Genomic DNA, 22,074 nt, shown 5'->3' on the forward strand with positions numbered 1-22,074 from the left:
TCAAAATGCCGTTTTTAAATAAAAGAATACATCATGACCAATTATTTGACCATCATGATAATAATATAAAGCGTAGCAGTACGACAGTACCTTGTGGAAACCTGAGGTTTTGGCAGTAGAGTAAGTAGGCTGCGTGATTAAAAAAATGCAGAAAATCTGTACAGCACTGGAATAGCAACAGCTAATTAGCCGTAATGATACCCCGAATAATTTATCTGCTAACTACATTGAACACAGTGACATAGCGGATCCTAAATAAAAAGACAAAAAAAAACATGCAATATCTATGAAGAAAAAAGTTTTTGTTCTGTCATAATAATAGCTTGAATTAATTGAAAATATACCTATTATAATAATATATCTTATTGGAAAATGATTTGTTCATTTTGATGCACACCATCAACATCGCCATCCAGTGACTGCTATGGTGAGGTTTGTAGTCGATGACTACGCTGCAACTACGGCTACGAGAGTGCTACGCGCTACATCTGCGCTTTGTACAGGTGCCAAATTTTGACAGCAGATGGCGTGTTCTAATTGGCGTGCGTATAAAATTATTGAGAAAAATTTTCATTATTTATTTGAATTTAAATTATGTGAGTGAAGAAATAATCTACTTTGTTATGAAGAACACAGTTTTATATAGATTTTAGGCCTATATTAATCATTCAAATATAAGTTAATTGTCCCGTACATACTATCTAAATTGCTTTTGCTGTGGCGAAACCCAGCAAATTATCTATTCTTTTTGGGTATTAATTAAACCACAAGCTCGAAACTAATTTCATTAAAAAAACATTTAAGCCTCTGTTTGTTATAATAATACAATTGTGTAGAAAGCGCCATCTTTTGTAAATTACCGGCATATGACTATGACTATGTATGGTAGGTGGGCTTGTAGAGCAGTTTCTCGCGTTGCCTAGTATCTTGAGCAGAGTTTTGTTTTTCAATCGATTTTTAATAAAAAAAAAGGTAAGAACTGATTGTTTTTTTTAAGATATATTTTTCCAATGATATTTCCGAACGAGAATGTATGACGTCATATCGCACCACCTATTTTCTCTATTTTGATTGGTTGAACAGAATCATCAGACAAATGTCAAATGACTAATAGATATCAAATGCCAAAAAACGTAAACAAGTGTATTTTCAATGTGGAAATAAATATTTTCTAATATAATCAATCAAAGATGGATTTTAAAATGGAGCAGGATGATCTATTCATAAATTCGGATGTATTCAACGGTCACGATATCGCAGAAATCGAAGGTAAGTGACTTGTTTGTTGTTGGTTAGAAAGATAACTCTTACGTCGTAAAGTTATGAGTAATAGAAGTAATTATTTAACCTTTTCAGACTTTCTGAGTGGTTGTGATGGAGATTTTATGAAAACACTTGAAGATGAACTAGCTCGCGTGGATGATTTGCCTCTACTCAGTGTTGATACTAAAGTTAAATCCGAGGTAGCAACACAGCCTCAAGTGTCGCCATGCTACAACCCTACGGGGAACCCAATGGTGTCACAGTATACCCACAGAGCAAAGACACAGCCTGTAAGCCCTCCTCAGGCTAAAGGTAGCCCTGTCCAAGGAGTGTACGCCAGAGAAGAGAGTTATAATTTGCCGCTAAACGATGGCGCGCCACTGCCAGATGTCACGCAGCATGGCCGCAAGAGAATGCCCGCACAGGCCCCCATGATTGTGCAACAGGTTGTCCAGAGTCCAGTCTATGTAAATTTGGCACCTAATGTGCAACAGATGGATTTAAATACACAAATGAATGTAAACCAGCAAGCAAAAGGAAAGCCTACAAGCCAGCCTTTGCTGATACAAAACAATGCCAAAGGAGTAACACCATTACTTTTAAAAACATCTGATGCAAACTTTTCTCCAGTTGTGTTACAGTCAAATATCATAAATCCAGAGACTCAGACTTTTATGTACACCAGTCCTCCTGTACAAGGTAAGGGCTAAAAATATGATTCATACTGGAATTCTTAGAATCTTGTTTATAGCTTTTTCATAGGACATCCTTTCTGTAAGGCTTATGTTAATTTTTATCTAATATTTCCAGGAACACAGCAAGGTATCATCACAAACACTAAGACAGGTACAGAGAACCGGCCCATACATACATTCTTCACCAGCAACAATGGACCAACTCTCTTAACAGGCATACCGGTAGTTCTTGACGGTGAAAAGATAACTTTAAGTCAGGCACCCAACATGGGCGTACCTAAAGTTAAGGAAGTGAAACGCAGTGCGCACAATGCTATCGAAAGACGTTACAGAACTAGTATTAATGATAGAATAGTGGAACTCAAGAATATGCTGGTCGGAGAAGAGGCAAAAGTTTGTATTACCTTTTTCTGTTACTCTATGGTATTGCATCATCTTTGTTTGTGACATGATGCAATTCTTATTTGCCATATGTAATGGTACTATCATGTGATATAATTACTTTTCTTATAAGTATGTCAAGTTACTATCAAACTTTTTTCCAATACTCAATTCTTATAGGATAACAATAAGTTTAAAGATAAGATCAAAAGAACTCATTCTAATTGGATATGATTTAATTTCTCTCTATTTAAATTTCCAGTTGAACAAATCAGCTATATTAAGGAAAACAATAGAATACATAAAGTACCTGCAGAATCAGAATACTCGCTTAAAACAAGAGAACATGGCTCTAAAGCTGGCGTTCCAGAAGTCTGGAGTGAAAGAGCCACAGTTTGACGTTACGTACACTCCTCCACACAGCGACATCTCATCACCGTCCAGTTCACCACACGGGTTTGACAGTGACTCGCCTTCTTCGCCTGAGTATAAGGTAACTTATATAAAATATAGAAATTGAGAAAATCTTCCTTTATGGGATGTTTGTTTAAAAAAATAATCATGTACTAGAAAATGTGTACCAGAAACTCTGATTGATTATTTGCTACTTTATGTAGCATTTTTCCAGTGGTTTACTCATATCCCATGGGTAATACTCACATAATGCCATAATGGAATATAATATAGCCTAATAGTTATATGGTTTAATCGAGAATAGTATAACAGTGAAATAACTTTTCAAATTGGTTAGTGGCAATAATTTCGAATAATTTCTGTTTGTAAGAAACAAAAAACTTATAAAATTTAAAATCATTCCAGAATTTTAAATTCTGATAACATGACAAATCTATTGTTAAATTGTTTCCAGGTTGAAGATAAGTACTCTAATTCGAAGATAGTTATGGGAATGGGTGACCATTCTCGGCTAGCCTTGTGTGCCTTCATGGTTGGTCTGATAGCTTTCAACCCCTTCAGTTCATTCTTTGGTAACTTCATGTTGGAGTCTTCTGTCACTGATTTCTCTGCAAGGGTTGATCAAAGAAAAATATTGGCTGATGATGACTTTAGTAAGTACCATTTTATCTAACAGTTAAATAGGCCAAAAGCAACAACCCAGTCCTAGAAGGGTTAAATCAATTCCTACCACTATATTAAGTACCCTTTAATGGGTAATAATATCTATATGTCTATAATAGTATCTGTTTTTATTTGCCTTACATAGCTATGTGCATTATAAATATAATAGGCTTTTCTCTTATTTACGCCATTCTTCTATTCTACCTTTCTTATAAATAATTGTTTGTAAATTCTAGGTTCGACGGGAATGTCATGGGGAACTTGGCTATTCAGTACTTTCTTCATATACATGATAAATTTCCTTGTATTGGGAGGATGTCTGATCAAGTTACTGGTGTATGGCGACTCCGTACCGAAATCACAATCGAAAGAAGCTGGACTTTTTTACAAACATAAACGACAAGCGGACAATTTTATAAAAAAGGTGAGAATATAATTTTAATTCTTCTTAAAAGTTTTTTTATTCATATTGAGGTCTAAGAGATTATTTGGGTTTGATATGATGTGTTCTATCTACCATAAGAAACTGTTAGTATTCTTCCTTCTTACAAATATTGTTCCATTCACCAAACCAAGTCATCTAATCGGTAGCCTTACAATTTATGTCCTGAGAGTTTAGCCTCAGCTCACACAGAAACAGAACAGGTTACATAGTCGGCATAAGCACATAACCACGCCTGCCTATTTATTTCAAAGTTAATTTGCGTTCCAAAAAGAATGTAGTTAGAAAGGTAATTTTTGTTATAAGAATATGATTAGAATTACTTTTATTGCAATGCAAACTTAGTTTAGTTTTCGATAAAATCTGTGGTCGGAATATCAGTTCATAGTAGACTACCGCAGACTCCCTTACTATTTGCATACTTACTTTAGATCACCACCTTAACTCCAACATTATACTTCCCAGGGTGACTTAGAAAACGCTCGGTTGGAACTTCACCGGAGTCTGGCGGTGTCAGGCAATAGTGTTCAGGCGGGCGGGCAGGGACACGCGAAGTACTCCGCTCTCATCGCCGCTGTATTACGTCAGATGTTACAACGACTGCCCTTCGGTGCCTTCCTCGCGAGGAGAGCTGGTGATTTGTGGAGTGACAGGTTGGGATATAAACTGTTTTTTGTTTACAATGCTATACGTTACAAAGGTTTCGATATTTAACATGAACAATAGTATGAGTGTTTTAATGCGTCTAGAGTCTAGAATACCTAATAAATAGGTATACATAGGAAATGAAACAGATAAATGAAGACCAATGAATGAATTAAGTTCATTTATTTATACTAAGCATTGGAGCAAATAAAAAACAGTAAATAAAACAACTTAGTTTTATTATTTTTTTGAATATTTATATTTTTGTTAATGTTACCTAGTTAATTTCGTGTCTAAACAAGTGATACCAAATTAGTAAACCATAGTCGAGTTATCTTCTTGTTAGATCTTATTACAATGCGATAAGTTAGGAATCTCCCGTAGTTGCAACTTACTTCCTACTACTAGTTTAATTCACAAAAAATCTGATGTAAAATTCCCGTCATTTAACTCTTCCTTCCAAAGTTTGCTATTCGACGCCTTGCCCTGCGCACTCCTGTTTGTTAGTAAATTCGACTATAGGGAATGCTCTAGCAGCCAAGATCAGATAAGCACAGCTCTTCGACTATATAATACCTATATAAATCAAATATTTATTTCCACAGTCCATCACGCCGAGCTACTCAACATTGGGCGGCTGAAGTATCAACCGTCTCCCATCGTCTCGCACAGTTAGAGATACTATCAAGCCACAGCGGCCGCAGCGAACGAGTTCTTCTAGCGCTACAAGCCGTCAACTTAGCTGAAGTGACCGGCAACAGACATCTGTTGGCTGATACTTATGTTACTGCAGCACTGGTCTTCAAGGATTATATGCCCAAGTTCGGCAATTGGTTGTGTGCGTAAGTATTTGGATGTGGGACTTAAGGGAAAATAAAATTACTGAGCGCAAAATACTTATTTATTTTGGAAAGTGCAAATACATACACTCAAACACAAAATCATTTATACAGACTGCAAAACCGCACTTTTTGTACGTCAATATTTACAAAAGATATTCCCCAAAATGCCCCCACCCTTTATCACTTTCCACTTACCGCATACGAAATGTTAAAATTGTTGGAAGTAGGCATCAGACTATTAGAATCTAAGCGCTCAACATTTTTCAACTCTATCCACATGCCTACATTTCTCCCGTTTTTCTCTTCATTTATTATATTAGCGTGAATTAATAACTATATAAGTACTTCAAATAAATTACATTAGCAAACAACAATAGTTACTTATCAAAACTAGATGGATATAATCTCTAACGGCCGTTCACAATATTCTGTCTGTTGTTTTTCTTACTAAGTTACAGTCTTTTTATCGTCCCACTCACACAGGCCTTCTTTCACATGGAGAAGGATCGAGCGATTTTTTCTTAATAGGGATAGGAATTTGTCATTGTTTTTATGGAGTTTGTGTCGGAATTCTTTCTCTATTAAGCAAAATAACATATAAATAGAACATTGGGAATGCCTGTAACACATTAACATAACAGTGCTAATCTTTCCCCAGTTATTACCTGAGCCTGTGCCGCGTGTCATGTGCCGACTCCCTCTCGGAGTGGCCGGTACGTCTGCGCTGGGTGGGCAGCCCCCGAGGCATGCGGTTCTTGCGCACGCGACGCTGGACCTACGAACGTAACCCTGCTACTGCTGCGCTGTTCTGCAGGCTGCCTGACCCTGCGGATCCATTGGCTTATGCTATGAGGGTGAGTCGTAGTTTCATTTAAATCAAGTAATAATAAATTGGTTTTCGAATAATGCGTAAGAAAGGCCAACTTTTGGTTGTTATGCGGTTCTATGTTTTTGAGAAATAAAAGTAGGTTTTGGAAGCAAGCTGCCGACTGCAATTGTTGACCGCACCAAACCGTTTTCATGTAAATACGTACAAACATATTGTACAACTGCGACAGGTGCAGTCGGAATTAGCAGTCTGTAATTTGCTACCAAACCATAGGTACCTTCAGAGCACCCACAGTCTTACCTGAATTAGATCGTTGGCCAATTGAGCACTAAAAACATCACTACTTTTATTATTATATTATACTATTTATTTCATAAACATTATTAGATGTGAAAGTTTTTTTTTTTTTACAAGAGGTTCAACTTTTGACTGCCTCCCGATATTCGGCGACTAAGACGTGTTGTTCGGAAGTCGTTCGTGTACTAGACTAGCACTGTTATACTATAGAACAATTTATTTGTTATGAATGTGACGTCACTAGCAGCTGGTAGGACCAAATGAATTAAAACAATCTGATTGTTACACTGATGACTCAGGTGTAATCAGGTGGTGAACATAGTTTAGCTTCCACATATCAATATTATGACATAATAGCTTATCTTTTGACTACAATATAAACTATAATAAAGGTATTAGATAATCCTTAGAAAGGGAGCTGTGGAATGTTCACACGGAAGGTTTTATTCTTTTTGTAAATGAAGCCGAATATTACATATTATTCTCAAAATATATAGTATTAGTTAATATTCGGCTAACAGCCAGTTTCTTCATCAAAAGTTAAAGCTAAAGTAAAAGTCAAAGTAATGTCTAAAGTAAAAGTAACGGTTAAATTCAATTTTTCTATGAATTTTGCTGCTGTTTCTTTAGCCTTGAAAAAACCAATTTGACCGTTACTTTAACTATAGACATTACTTTAACTTTATAAACTAATGTCTACACTTCTTTAGAAATGGTTAAGCAGGTATAAAAGAAACAGGATAAGTCTTTCTTTAATAAAGTTCAGAAGATAATGTATAGCTAGCAACGGTATTTTAAAAAATGCAAGTTAATCATGCAGATGCAGATTCCCTCGATTTTTTAAAAATTTTGTTACTAAAGCTATCCTCATTAATCTTATATAACAAAAAGATACCGATCGCAAGCCTGTACAACAAAATTACGGTGCTCCAGACTTGCAGTGCTGTATCAAAACTATAGTGCCTTTATTAGACTTATAAATAATGCCCGGGTAACTGGGTTGACGAGGTCAGATAGGCAGTCGCTTCTTGTAAAGCACTGGTACTCAGCTGAATCCGGTTAGACTGGAAGCCGACCCCAACGTGATTGGGAAAAAGGCTCGGAGGATGAGGATGATAAATAATGGACTTCCTATATACCTTATTTGACATCCTGCTACTTACAGTAACAGGTTACCGGGAGAATTTGGGAATTCTAATTTTTATTAACTGTCGTAGGCTTACCATCTGGAGCTCCTACAAAAGAGCCTGCAAATGCTGCTGTGTGCTGACGAGCGAAGCAACACGCGCGATGTGCTGGAGCTGATCAAACTGATCACTGATGACGTGTCTACCGATGCACCTCAGCATACTGGTGAGTTTATATTAAAAACAAGAAGTTTTTAGTATAAGAAAGCTTATTTGTTAGATTTTGGACTTGTAGACTCGTGAATTATTTCTTCTTTAAGGAGAAATCGCTGAACCTGATTATTTACAAGCTATTTTTTGCAGTTTTTCCTCCTAAACGGGAACTATTTCGCATGCGGGATTAAAGTGACCTTCCTCGATAAATTGGCCTTCTAATCTAATACTGACAGATTTATCAAAGCAGTCTAGCAGTTCCCAAATTTGAGGGTTAACCGAACAATTTTTCAAATAATCATTTTAGTAAATAGATTTTTTCATGAATGGGGGGACTAGGTACGACACACCCGATATACGTCCATGCGAAAACCTCCTATAGCAACGTCGCGAAGCCGAGCTTCGCGGACCACTTGTAATGCCTCCAGGGACCACCAGCGGTCCGCGGACCACCGGTTAAGAACCACTGAGATAGAACGAAAAAAATACATACCCAATTCTGACTTCAGGCTGCTGGGATCCTGTAATGGAATGGTGGGCAAACCTAGTGGGTGTGGCCGCTACTTGGTTGCTGGCCGACACGGGCAAAGCTGTGGAAATCGGTGACCGACTCAACATGTTGCCCGAACCCCTCGCCAACTGTGAAGATCCTTTACCTGGGTATGTAAAGTATCAAGTTCGTTTAGGAACATTATAAAGGTTTTTTTTAGAACTGTGAGCTAGGAATATGGCTAGGTAGATGCTATACAAAGTAATTAACACAAAATGTTGTTCTTATTCTAATTGTGTTCTTACCTGCGATTCAGCTATAATAAAGTAATTTTAGTAACTTTTTGTTGTGAACATCACTAAAACCGATTACCAAATTACAACACGTGTTTCGATACACAAAGTGATAAGCCCATGTAGTAAAATGCAGGTCAATAACATGTTAATTAAAATAAATAATTATTCAACAGCAGTCTAATTAACAATGAGAAGATTCTCATACAAGCGAAACTTAGAAATTCTAGTCGCACTGGTGTTTATAAAACAAAAGTGTATAGTTTATAGTTGTTGTATTAATAACTATTGTCTTTCATAGCATAAACATGAGCTGATGAAAATATAGCTATTGTACTATTATTCGTAGGGCATTGCATATGGCATACAAAAGCCGGCGCGGGCTATTGAGCCTCGCTCAGTGCCGAGATGAGCGCTCGTTCGACAGGACCGCAGAGACCATACTCAAGGTGTGTGCTACTTATTATAAACAGTGTTTATTGCTCATTGCGAACTGTCTCGTGTGTGAATTATTGGTGAATATTTAAGAAAGGACTATAGTATCTGCTATTTGTGGTGGTTAATTTTTAAAATTACTTTGTGATAATAATGTAACTGTTTTTTTATTGTAATTGTAAAGGGCCTAACTAAATGAACTTATTATTGGTCTAATACAGATTTGTCTTACCAAAAAATATGCAGATTTTTAGTTCTGGATTTATATAAAATGTTATTCAAATATTACAGGTGTGCGACATTGCTGGAACCAGATTAGCTGATTCTTTAGCCTACTACTGCTGCCGTAAACCTACACAACTTATGTTGGTTCGTATCAGATATATCATTATTATTTTATTACAATTTATACCTTATTATTTGCTTATTTCAGTTGTTTTTTGAATGTGATTAGCTACTAGAAGAAGCTTGAAGATATAACTATTACGGGAGTGCATTGTAGTTGCATTGCACTGGTAACACGAGTTGTGCAATATTACTACAAGGCAAATCTCGCATTAGTTGCATCCATCGCATCGGAGCTGTTTCTTGCATGGTTTATTTTTTTTTCTTTATTTTTTTTTATTGCTATTTTTATATTTTTGATTTGATGTTGTACTATGGACTGTATTTTGGCTTTATTGTATGCGTATTGTCGGTAAAGAAGTTAAATTGTAGCAAGTTTGATTCTTATATTTTTTAAATGAAAATTTTGTAGTTGAATGTAATAGAAAATATTGGAAAGTAATCGAATATTGTGCATGTTTGCAACCTATCTGTGGGTCCAATATTGTCCTTATAAAATAAGTTTCATATAATGTGCAATCAGTATTTGAAGCATTTTTTATATCCAAATAAATTGTAGGTACCTATATACAGAAAATATAAGGTCCTTCGATGGTGCTTCCTTTTGCCTTAATTTCATGTAAGTGAATGAAGTACTATGTATCTATGTATTAGATGTTATATAGAATCTTAATCGAATGTTGTTAAATACTCTAACGTTGTTATTAAAAAAAACTTGGCACAATGCTATTGTCCCATGTCCTATACATTTTCAAAATATGTCACATTGTTTTGATAGCGTACCTAACAATCGAGGCATTGTATTTGCTGACTCATTTTTTTAATTGCAATAGTTATTGTCATCTTATTTTATTTTAAATACTAGTGCTCACAAAGAAATATTACAGTTCTCGCAAAAAACTTTGTTCTTTTGAAGTCGCATGCCCAGTAGTGTTTTGTTCATATTAAGTCAGTAGTAGCTAACTTCAGGACTGTGAAGTTATTTGACGACATGTATCTATCTCTTAGAAAATGTTGACCTGAAATGTGTGAATCGCTGTTATTCATAAACTCTATTTTATGTTTTTGATAACGTATTTATCTGCTTGAAAGAATGATAATAATTTTCTCGATTTATATGCCAAACTAAACGAATCGTTATATGTCTTACTTTATCTATTTATCTATTTTTTCCAATGTATTAAACAAATATAATATTATTTTCGGCAGCTTATGCAAGTGCTCTGCTGCGATTGGCTACTGGAAGTCCGCGCGGGAGTGTGGGAGGCGAGTGAGGACCGCGCATGCGCCGTGACTGCGGAAACATTTTGCGGACCCGCGCCGCACGTACAGTTGCGCGCTTTCCAACGAGACCTCCACTCTTTGAGGAGGATATCGCAGAATTTACCGGTTTGTATTTTTTTCTTATTTTTTAATGTCTTTTTTTTTCGGGTTGAAGAGTTATATATGTAGTCGCTCCATGTAACACACTGGAATTCAGCTGCATCTGGTTAGGCTGGAAGCCGACCTCAACATAGTTGGGAAAGGGTTAGTCAGACGAAGGTGATAACTATGTCGAAAATAGGAATCAACCCCAAATAGTCAACTGGAAATAGATACATTCTTAGCCAAGCTCTCTCCTTGCCTTCTGGGCTGGGGCGAAGGGGTATAACATAGGATTAGTATTAACTGATGTTAGGTTTAAGCAGTTTGCTTTATTTAGATTAGAAACTTCAGAATGAAAAAAAAAAATGGAATACAAGAGATGATGTTTTTCCATAAGAGCAATTTCGGATTTCGAGGTCCTATGTATTGACAGCTTTTCACGGGGAATGGTTTCGATGATTACTTACTTATATTTTATTAATATATTTGCAGTGGGTGACTTCCCGCGTGTTCCTGCAATCCGCGGTGTGCCGCATGATGGCGGGCGCAGCGCCCAGACGCACGCAGCAACTGTTGGACGGCAGCCTGCGGCCGAGGCTCAATCGCTCCTCCATCATTTGTGGCAAAGGTAGGGCTGAAAATCTTTTTGAGCTTTTCTTCTTTGATGGATATTACTACAGCATTCCTCAATCTTGTTGTTTCTCAATCCGGACTGGAAGCCGACCGCAACATAGTTGGGAAAAGGCTAGGAGGATGATGATTCCTCAATCTTAAACAGTTATATAAAAAAGTGTTATGCTACTGAATCAGAATAACGATATGCATGTACGATGCTTTCGTAGCCCTAATTGCGTATCTATTACCTATGCACATCCTTACGGTTGGCGGGAGAGAATGCCTTCCTATAGCATATTTAACTATGTTGCATAAAGTTAAAATAAAAGCAAGTATATTAATAAGTAATTTTGTGTATATTCGTCAGAGCGCGCGCTGGAGGGCGGCGGCGGCGAGGGCGAGCGCGCCGTGGCGCTGTACATGGCGTGCAAGCACCTGCCGCCCGCCGTGCTCGCCGCGCCCGGCGAGCGCGCCGGCATGCTGGCACAGGCCGCCGCCACGTTGCAGAAGATCGGCCACCGCTCCCGCCTGCCGCACTGCTACCACCTCATGAAGTCCATCGGCACCATGCCCTCTGCACCTTAACACTAATGTTCCGCCTACAGAACAAATGTATTGATACTTGTTTGTTGCATGAATCAAATTTATTGATATCGTATTAAATTATAATGAATTCTTTTTTTTATAAGTGCTTCGTTTCTTTTGTACATACCTAATTTACCTAGATGATAGACTATGTATTCGACATCAATGAGTGCCATGCACGCGGTTGCTTATAACCTAATAAACCTATACACACAGAACGGATAGCGTAGATACACTCGTGGGCTGAAAACCTAAAATTATCTATAACTCGGAGGGCACGTTAAACTGTAGGTCCCGGCTGTCAGTTAACATCCTTGGCAGTCGTTGCAAGTAGTCAGAAGCCAGTAAGTCTGACACCAGTCTTTCCGAAGGATATTGGGTTACCCGGGAAACTGGGGTGTGGAGGTCAAATAGGCAGTCGCTCCTTGTAAGCATTGGTACTCAGCTGCATCCGGTAACACTGGAAGCCGACCTCAACATACGTAAGACGAAAGAAGTCCCACGGAAAATTGTGGAACTATATTTTTGTACGTATTTACTGAGCAATCGCATAGACACTAGCGTTGCGTCTGCGGGACTTCTTTCGTGAAAGCCCCTGGATGGAACCAGTACCAAAATTCTTGGTTGTTACCTCTTACACCTTTATTACGAGCACTCGTTAGTGGCAGAATCGTCGATACCTCGACATCAGCATCGATTGCCATAAACAAAAATAAAATAAGCTGACTGACACTTGACAGGACAGCAGTGACACTGACATTAGTGACATTGCACTAAAAAAAAACTTGTTTGAACTTGTCGATCGTATATCAATTATAAATAAATGAAAGATTTTAATTCAATGTTGTGATTATTTCATTTTGAAAACATATAGAAATTGGATCAATATATTGGAAAGATTACTATTCATTGGGAATAACAGACATGATAGTTAGCTTCTAACATAACTTTTGTATGCAGGTAACGAATTTCAAGGCAGCAAATTATTTTACTCATTATCACGATGGTAAGTGATGGAAAAGCACTCAATTATTCATTTTCATTTCCTTGTTATATCCATTTACCCTAAAAGATCATAAGAATACAATAAGTTATATTCTGGTCCATTTTCATACGTGCTGCTACGTATTTACAGGCAACTGCTGTAGCAAATATTCAGAAGAAAAATGTTGGCTCCAATAACACTGGAGGAGTACGTAAGAAGTCAGGACCTAAGTTTGAGTTGACAGACGAACAAAGAAGAGATATTAAAGAAGCCTTTGATCTCTTTGACACAGAAAATACAGGGAAAATAGATACTAAAGAATTGAAGGTAGCTATCAGAGCTTTAGGTTTTGAGCCGAAAAAAGAAGAAATTAAAAAGATGATTGCAGAAATAGATAAGGGAGATGGCAAGGTATCCTTTGAAGATTTCCAAGAGTTGATGACTGTCAAGATGGCAGAAAAGGATACTAAAGAAGAAATAATGAAAGCATTTAAACTTTTTGATGATGATGAAACTGGTGAGTTCTCTTAAGCTAAAGCTCTAGATAAGTCTTAGCCTGTATCTTGATTGAAGGCTTACATACCTCTTTGCTCTTTCCACTTGTCTTTGTCTAGTGAAGTGAATTCTTGTTTCTATGTTATTTCAATCAGCTCCATTTTAACCAAATGGTGTGATTTTATGTGGTACCTGTAAATTTTTACAGTAAAATTTTTGTTGTACATTCTAATACTTGTAGCTAATTGAGTTCAACTCGGTTTATTGAATTAATTACAATTTCAATTGTTTATTTCCAGGCAAGATATCATTTAAAAATCTGAAAAGAGTAGCTAAAGAACTTGGCGAGAACTTAACAGATGAAGAACTCCACGAGATGATAGACGAGGCTGACAGAGATGGTGATGGGGAAATCAATCAGGAAGAATTCTTACGCATCATGAAAAAAACAAGTCTCTATTAGACATTTACAGATGCACTATACTTACACTATACTGTTGATGTGTGTTCACTTACATTTTAAATATTCTCAACTGCAACTGAATGTTTTAGTGATACACAGAAATATGCAATTATTTTAAAGTTTCACAAAAAAGTACCTGTTTGTTTCAAAAGACAAAATAACCACTCTGATTTTCACAGGGTGTCCAGGTTTTAAGTTCCTCAGTATTATCTGAAGCCCTAATTATTATTGACATCTAAATATATCTGAATGTTTGGTGTAATGTAGATAGGTTGAATATACTGGTTATTCCTGTTTCAACACCCCAATTTTTAATGTTTGGGCATTTATGTGTAACCTTCATTTCCCTTTCAATGTGTATGTCAATTTATTGTTGTCATAGATAGAGAATAGAAGCTTTATGTCTTAAATGTTATGTCTTTCTAAGTCATTCATGTTAACACTATTCTAAAGGGTCTACGTTTTCACATGAAGCTGTTACAATTTATTAAGGATTCCTCCATGACAAAAATTCGCTTAATAGAGCACAAATTATTATTTTTAGTGTGGTTTGTCATAATTGGTTTGTATGCTTTAAGATATGGTTCTGAACACTATTGTTTCATAGTAAATGTAAAATTTCATTTTACAAAAATTAATGACTAATGTGCTAAATGTTATAGACATGACCTTTTCAGTCCTTCTAATCGAAATTTATATAAGCATGATATCATATACTTTTATTCTAAATTGGTCTGGTTAAGATAACAACATATTGTTGTAGGTGTTTAGTTTGAATAGATTTTATGAATCAACCTATGATTACTCATAGTGCCAGTAAGGTACAGGCAGATTGCACAATTTGAGTGTTTTGAAATAAAATTCTTGCTTGATATTTTTTGTAAAAATGTGCACAGAAGAGTGGAATATTTATTAATAAGAACAATGTAAAAATGCATTGAAGTTTTATTATAAAAGCAACTGTGTTACATTCCCTAAATATATGTATAATAAAACATGTTCTTGGCCATGATATGAATATAATGCTATAAAATAGAAGATCTGAATTATTTATCTGTTTAGATCACACAGTTTATTTACAAAAGTCTTATTGTTAAGCAAATAAAAAATCTGCCACAAGCTATTGTTAATAAACAAAAATTTAGTTTTTAAGTGTAAGGCCTAATACTATGATAAGTCTATTTAACATTTTATTTTTTCTACCTCTTACACAGATTTGTTTAATTTTAAACAAGTTAAAATTTTAATTTGCCAAAGTGTGTTTCTTATTTGATTAAATCAAAGAAATATCATAGTGTTTTTCTTTTATTATCGTTTATTTTTACCCATATTGTAATGTACCTGAAAATATTATCCAGGACATGACACAAACACAACAACGCTCACTTCAGTAACAACAATTTATACAACCACATTCATTAATATGACAAACATGAGTTGGTATCTACTTAAGTATAACCCACACGTAGAACAGATAGTAGATATTATGAGATTCCCTTGATCAAAAGGCTGGCTACTAACTATCTTGGACTTAGGATAAGCATTGTCATCAGTGTGGCAATGCTGCCAGCCTTTTGGGCATGCCTGCGGTTGACAGTGATGAACAATTTTTGACGTTTATTTTAAGTGTAAATACCTCTATTACAATATTTTTCTATGAGATTTAAGTTAGAGGGTAATTCCTAGTACATATTTAGCAAGGAGGAGGAAGTAAATCTTTTAAACTTTATCTATTTATTTTTCTAACAACTACATATTTAGAATATTTATTTAGATCCAACTGGAAGATTGTTCCAAGAACACAGACCTAGCCTCTGAAAATTTTAAATTGTGTCTTAAGTAAATGGACCAGCAAGTAATCTACTGTGTAACTATCAGTGAAGCTAATTCTTATCATACATATTATTATATTGTTACCACCCACTAAGGCATTTGATTGTGAAATCAACATTGGTCAATGTTTTTTGCTGATAAAAAAATGATGAAATCCATAAAAAACTAAATTATGTAACTTGTAGCTTTTTTTACATTCACTAAGTACACAGAAAATCATACAAAAATATTTTCGCTTAGCTAGTACTTTTCAACTCTTAATAACATCAATGTATAGCTTGCATCATTTGAGGAATATACTTAAGTTCTCTTAACATTGATAAATTGATCCTTAAAACAAGAACACCAAAAATACATAACACAATAGCAGAGTTCATGATTGGAACTATCAGCTAAATTATACAGCAACTCTCTCTATTACATTGCCTTCAGGCTGTCCAAAGTATGCCTTCTCACACATGTTTACAAATAAACCAGTCTCTACAACACCAGGAATCATTTTTATATACTTATTTACTTTGTCCCAATCCAAGTCTTGGTTTGTGAACACCCAGTCGAGAATGAAGTTACCATTGTCAGTCACTACAGGGCCAGCCTTGGCAACAGCTTTGCGTAACTTCACTTCCCCTCCATAAAGAGCAGCAATCTTATTCTGAATTGGTACATAAGCCATGGGTACAACTTCTATTGGTATACCTTTTTTGTATCTGTCTCCTAGCTTTTTAGAATCTTTTGTGTAGTCAGCTATAACAATAAGCTTCTTGGAGCAAGAGGCAACTATTTTTTCTTGTAGTAAACAACCGCCACCACCCTTGATGAGCGTCATGTGAGCATCCACCTCGTCGGCTCCATCGATTGTCACGTCTATCGTAGGATTCGTATCAAGCTCGCCCAATGTTAGGTTATGCTTAACGATCAGCTGTTTTGCTTGAAATGATGTAGGGATGCAGGTCACCTTCAAATTTTCCGTTTCCACTCTTTCAGCGAGCCTTTGAACCGCGTATACAACAGTTGATCCACTGCCGACGCCGAATATACAATCATTTGTTACGTACTCATTAACAGCCCGGTGAGCGGCAAATTGTTTAGCTTCTTCTAAAGACATTTTAGCGCTTTTACTACAAAACTGTCGTAAGTTTACAACTGTAGCACTGTGTTTCAATATTGACGATGCACAGACTTTAAGCAACATGCATCTGTGTTATATTTAGATGAATGTAAGAAATCGTAATTATATTTATGTAGCCAAGTCTTATATACAAGTATAAATCACTCACAGGCTACAAATATACACGTGCGATGACGATAATTTTGTTGTTGATTGTCAAAATGTCACTAACGTGAATGTCAAAGTTATGTTATCTGTGTATGTAGTACGTCAAAACTTGACAATGCAAAAACAGCGCTATCTTGCGGACAATTGCAGTACTAAACTAAATTCGTACGTACACAAAAGTAAAGATGGCGTTAGATTAAAACTTATATATTTTTCATGGTTAGAAAATCAACCATGAAAAATATCGTATATATGTTACCGGCCGAACCCGATTTTAGGACAAACCAGTTTTGCCTAGGCTCAACTAGTTCTTCCTATACGCGTTAGGATTAACTAGTATAGCCTAGTCCAAACTAATTTGTCCTAAGCCCGATAGGACGGACCAGTTTAGGCTAGGCAAAACTAGTTGATCCTGATATAAGTACGCACACTCTAGGATAAACTGGTATAGCCTAGTCAAAACATATACATATCTAAAAGTCTAAATAAATAGATGAACTAAATAAACTACTCCGTGTTTAGAAAAATAATCATCTTTATTAAACTATAATGATTCATCGATAAATTGATAATACGAACAATCATACTACATATATGTAGCAAACTAACAAATAATAGGTAAGTATTTTTTTTTAATAGAAGCAATAATCAAATCTCAAATTAAAATTGTTGTCGTTAAAAGTTATGGATAATAATTGGTAATACAAACAATCACACTATAAAAAATAATACTGTTTTTTTTAAGAAGCAATAATCATACGAGTATTATGTTAATTATTCAAATTGTTATTTATTTTTACACGGTTTGCTTTGGTGGCACTTAGAATTGCAGAGTATCATTGCCTTCTTGCACTGGCATCTGTTTGTGGAACAATTCTTGTTGCAGCTGCATCTCATTCTCATCGGCATTCCCGCATGAACATGTCCTGACATGTTTGTTCAGTTACTTTCCGACCTCGCTACATTTGTTTATTGTTTAGACTAGGCCATACTAGTTTATCCTAGAGTGTGCGTATTGATATTAGGATCAACTAGTTTTGCCTAGCCTAAACTGGTCCGTCCTATCGGGCTTAGGTCAAATTAGTTTGGACTAGGCTATACTAGTTAATCCTAACGCGTATAGGAAGAACTAGTTGAGCCTAGGCAAAACTGGTTTGTCCTAAAATCGGGTTCGGCCGGTAACATATATAAGTACAATAAAATTAAAAAAATAGAGATAGAACCATATCTCACTAAAAGGCATAGAGTATAGTAGGTAATATACATAGATTGCTAAAAGGTTAAAATGCTGAAAATTTTGCCATTCTGTATTATCCCTCGAAATCTCGAAATGATCTGTATGTCCGCTTCGCTCGTAAGATATTCAAAGGCTTAAAAAATATCCATAAAAAAACAAAACCTAGTAGTGTATTTCTCTTAAAGTTCATAAAACTTATTTTTAAGAGCGCTATTACAAAATCGAATTGCTCAGTTGTAGGTAAATTAGACGATAGCCGGCAGCACTTGCGCATGTGTGCGTCTAGTGAAATACGCAACGCACACCTGCGGACCGCCACGCGGCACAAACAAACTTGAGACACCTTGAGACTTTGCCACTTTTTTCCGAAATAATTTATTGTTTTTATAGTTTATGAAATATTATTTGTACCGATGAATTTTATAACCTAGAATAGCTCGATTGAGTTACAATAAACAAGTAATCGTTTACAATTTTTAAATTATTTAATCGACAACCAAACTTTTCACCATGTTTATCAATTATAAGTAATTGATTTATAAAAAAACTAAAATCTATAATTCGTCTTCCATGTATTGTATCTTCATTTTCCTGCAACAATGAAAACTAGGAATGTAGATAGTTTATTAAAACAAATATGTCACGTATACCTTTTGCGGGTGACAAAAAATACTTACCATATTATTTGTACTGGTATTCAATTGAGTCTGATAGTCTGAATTAAATATGCTTTCATTATCCTGCAAGAATCAAAGAAGTCCAATTACATTATTATGCAACAGCGAAACTAAAGACAATGACATTTACGTACATATTTCTTTATAACCAACATCAAAAAAAGAGAACCCAATCTATAACATTTTCGAATTAGAATATCATGGCCTAATACTTATGTATATTACATTTCAATCAGATCATTATAACTAATAAATAAAATAAAACTCACTAGTATCAAAACGTGTTAGATGCGTAGGTTGCGCTATATTTTTCGAACTCCGGCGAGTTTACGCGGCGCAACAGCGAGCGATACGTCCCTCCTCGGTAAGCGCCTGGCGCTGACTAAAGTTGAACACCGCGCGTCACAAGATTTATATTGATTTTTGCATTGCAAACAAAAATTATTTTAAAATATTGTTTTACTTTTAAATAGACCAATTTTTTTTTCAAGCTTTATAACAATACCACCTTAATTATTAAATGTTTTTTATTTGAATTTGGATTATACTTTCATAGATAAAAAATATAGTTTCGTACGGAAAATTGTCAGTAACTCTCAGTTTTATAGAATTATTTTTGGTGTAATACTGTATGAATTGTAATAAATTGATTTAAGCACTTCCAAGTACAAGATATAGTTGTATCTTGAACATTTTTATAAATGGTTAAATTGCTATATCCTCGGAGTACCGAAGCATCAAAAGATACCCAAAAGCAACATTTTATGAAACATCCTTTGCAGAGACAAAGATTTTACTGATGTACGTGGACAAATTAAAATATTTATTTAATACACTTTCAAGATAAATGATCAAACTTTCTGAATCTTATTTTTGTTTTTTTATAGTGACTATATCGAAAGCATCAAAACTCGTATAAAACGTTTAAATTCGCGAAAATTTGTGATAGCCCTCTTAAACTTAGGCAGATACATACCACCGTAGTTGTACCTAATAAGTAGATAACAGATATAGGAAATAGATTTCGAGTGATTGAAATGATTCGATGAATTTCGTGGTTACTAATGTAGGTATCATCATGGGCATAGACTAATATGGGCCTAGGACCTAAACCATTTCACGTAGAATATTGAAATTATAAGCCATTATACTGATTGACTCCTAAGTATTTAAATTAGAACCACTTTTTTAATTGTTGGTGATTTAATTCCGGTTATAGGTAAGCTATGATCTAAATGTTTAGTTCCTGTTTAAGCCAACTGTAAAGCTGGCCAAAATACTACTATCGCTACCACTGTGGTAAAACTGCCTCGGTCACCACGGCCTGTCATGTAGCGGGAACTTCTTCCCGTTCCGCCATAAAACATAGCCTGACATTCCTGTCAACTGGGGATAGCGTAGGCTTACAAATAGTTAAAAAAAATCTAATAGCTTAAGGAGTTTCATGGCCTTTAGGATGGGTACTTACAAACAGACGCTGTAAGTAAATGTAAATAAAATAAGTTAAATATGTTTCATCAACATTTATTCCCTTTGAAAGACTTTTCAAATCTTTTATGAGATTATCTTGATCATCGAGAAGTTTTTTAACTGTCTTTAAGTGGCTGGTTAGGTCTAGATCTTTCATAGAAGTCGGTGAAGAGCAATTATTTAGTTCAAACGTCATGGTTACATTTGCAAAGTTTCTTTGGTGAGAACCCATTTTGTACTCCGAGCATACCACGTCAATGCAATGCCGTGAATTTGTTGGAGTGTCTCTTTTCTCACGGTAAGGTTTTATGCAAGTACGAAGATTTCGGAGTTCGTCTGTAGCTGCTTTCAAATTACTTTCCATTATGACTATTTTAGTATTCAAGAACCTATTTTTCTGTTCTAATCGAGTACATCTCTCATGTTCATTAAAATGATCTGCGTAATACTGTCCACAGCAAACAATAATATGTTTCAATTGTTCGGCAAAAGAAATATTTTCTTCGCATTCATTTCGCATATTTTGTAACTCTTTATATCCTAATTGAATAATGTTGTTGTAAAAATCTAGCCGATTACGGAGAGCGCGGTTTTCTCCATTCAATTGGTGTATTACTTCATTTTTTTCACTCTGTTGGTGTACTAAGTCCATATATTTACTTCTTGTAATATCTAAATGGGTACTGAGTGATGCTGCTTCGGCTGCCTTAGCTGATGACATAGTTTTAGCAACGACTGAAAATATTATTTTCCAAATTAATATCTAATGTATTTTTAACCAATCACTATAAAATTGTAGTTATCTACTATTTAGGTGTAGGTATTTTTTATATCTACTGATGTTCTTACCACATGCTGTTCGGAGATTTCTTTTTAGTTTTTTAATTTGAATCTTTCTCAAATTAAGATTTGTCTTGCATTTTATAAGTTTATTTAAAGTTTCTCCATTTTCATTCTTTTCTGTTTCATTTGAAGATGCAGTTTCACTGTGAAGCCTAAGGAAAAAGTGAAGAAGGTATAGGTAAGTAACAGTATATTTGAAACGCTAGATGCTATCATTACAAGTTTTAATACCTGATGGAATTTCTGAGAAAGTGATAGTGGATCGTTTTGATTCAAATTAACTCTCAGATCCTGGTCAACTTAGATAAATCTAGATACGTCTATCTGACATACTTAGTTAAAGGCTTTGGCAACATGCTCAATAAAGGGGACGAAAAGTTTTGCTTTTAGAAATTCTGATAGGTTGATTTTGATGCCCAATGTTCGTGTAGGTATATGCCTTCCTTCAGTAAATAAAGATGATGTTGAACATTAATTAAAGGACTGATACATTGGGGTACATACTTTTGCATTTCATTTGCGATAGCAGTAAGAGCATTTCGCATTTTGTTAGCTTCCATTTCATCCTCACTCATTTCTGAATTCATATCTAGCAAGTAGTTTATTCTACTTTAAACGTAGAAGTATATAAGAGGACCTTTTTAAGACTATTAAAACAGAAATTTACCTACTTATTGTAGTAATAAAACGCCTGATAGTAAAAATATATAAATTGTAAAAGTAAGCAATTTAAATTGACAAGTCATCAAAAAAGTTCAATAAAATATAGACATTTTCTGTCAATATTAGTCAAAGACAACAGTCAATAGAGATGTGTAAAGCAATACCAGATGCGCAGGTCCCTACTGCGGCTTGT

The 22,074-nt window shown here is 35.3% G+C and overlaps 4 protein-coding genes and 1 long non-coding RNA gene across 5 annotated transcripts; 2 read left to right on the forward strand and 3 right to left on the reverse strand.

Moving 5' to 3' along the window:
• Positions 1-1,070: 1,070 nt before the first annotated feature.
• On the forward strand, positions 1,071-12,037 carry Srebp (Sterol regulatory element binding protein). The gene is made up of 16 exons (XM_064036555.1): positions 1,071-1,269; positions 1,357-1,962; positions 2,074-2,351; positions 2,602-2,832; positions 3,208-3,406; positions 3,653-3,840; positions 4,324-4,511; positions 5,109-5,345; positions 6,004-6,199; positions 7,689-7,824; positions 8,321-8,471; positions 8,944-9,043; positions 9,321-9,398; positions 10,584-10,763; positions 11,232-11,367; positions 11,722-12,037. Exons 1-16 carry the CDS (start codon positions 1,191-1,193, stop codon positions 11,937-11,939), a joined length of 3,201 nt encoding a protein of 1,066 aa, XP_063892625.1. The 5' UTR covers positions 1,071-1,190; the 3' UTR covers positions 11,940-12,037.
• A 687-nt stretch (positions 12,038-12,724) lies between these two features.
• Positions 12,725-15,347, forward strand: LOC110372298 (uncharacterized). Its single transcript, XM_021328910.3, has 3 exons — positions 12,725-12,945; positions 13,075-13,441; positions 13,719-15,347. The coding sequence occupies exons 1-3, from the start codon at positions 12,943-12,945 to the stop codon at positions 13,880-13,882; spliced, it is 534 nt and encodes a 177-aa protein (XP_021184585.1). The 5' UTR covers positions 12,725-12,942; the 3' UTR covers positions 13,883-15,347.
• LOC110372296 (ribose-5-phosphate isomerase) lies at positions 15,175-17,045 on the reverse strand. The gene has a single exon (XM_021328909.3). The coding sequence runs from the start codon at positions 16,905-16,907 to the stop codon at positions 16,113-16,115; it is 795 nt and encodes a 264-aa protein (XP_021184584.1). The 5' UTR covers positions 16,908-17,045; the 3' UTR covers positions 15,175-16,112.
• Positions 17,046-18,423: 1,378 nt separating this feature from the next.
• LOC135117425 (uncharacterized) lies at positions 18,424-19,857 on the reverse strand. Its single transcript, XR_010276899.1, has 2 exons — positions 18,906-19,857; positions 18,424-18,819 (listed from the first exon to the last, which is right to left on the reverse strand). It is a non-coding gene; the product is annotated as an uncharacterized LOC135117425 (long non-coding RNA).
• A 480-nt stretch (positions 19,858-20,337) lies between these two features.
• LOC110372270 (uncharacterized) lies at positions 20,338-22,074 on the reverse strand. Its single transcript, XM_021328870.3, has 3 exons — positions 21,723-22,074; positions 21,225-21,370; positions 20,338-21,110 (listed from the first exon to the last, which is right to left on the reverse strand). The coding sequence occupies exons 1-3, from the start codon at positions 21,803-21,805 to the stop codon at positions 20,338-20,340; spliced, it is 1,002 nt and encodes a 333-aa protein (XP_021184545.3). The 5' UTR covers positions 21,806-22,074.

This window comes from Helicoverpa armigera, chromosome 10, assembly GCF_030705265.1.
Source record: "Helicoverpa armigera isolate CAAS_96S chromosome 10, ASM3070526v1, whole genome shotgun sequence".
NCBI lineage: Eukaryota > Metazoa > Arthropoda > Insecta > Lepidoptera > Noctuidae > Helicoverpa > Helicoverpa armigera.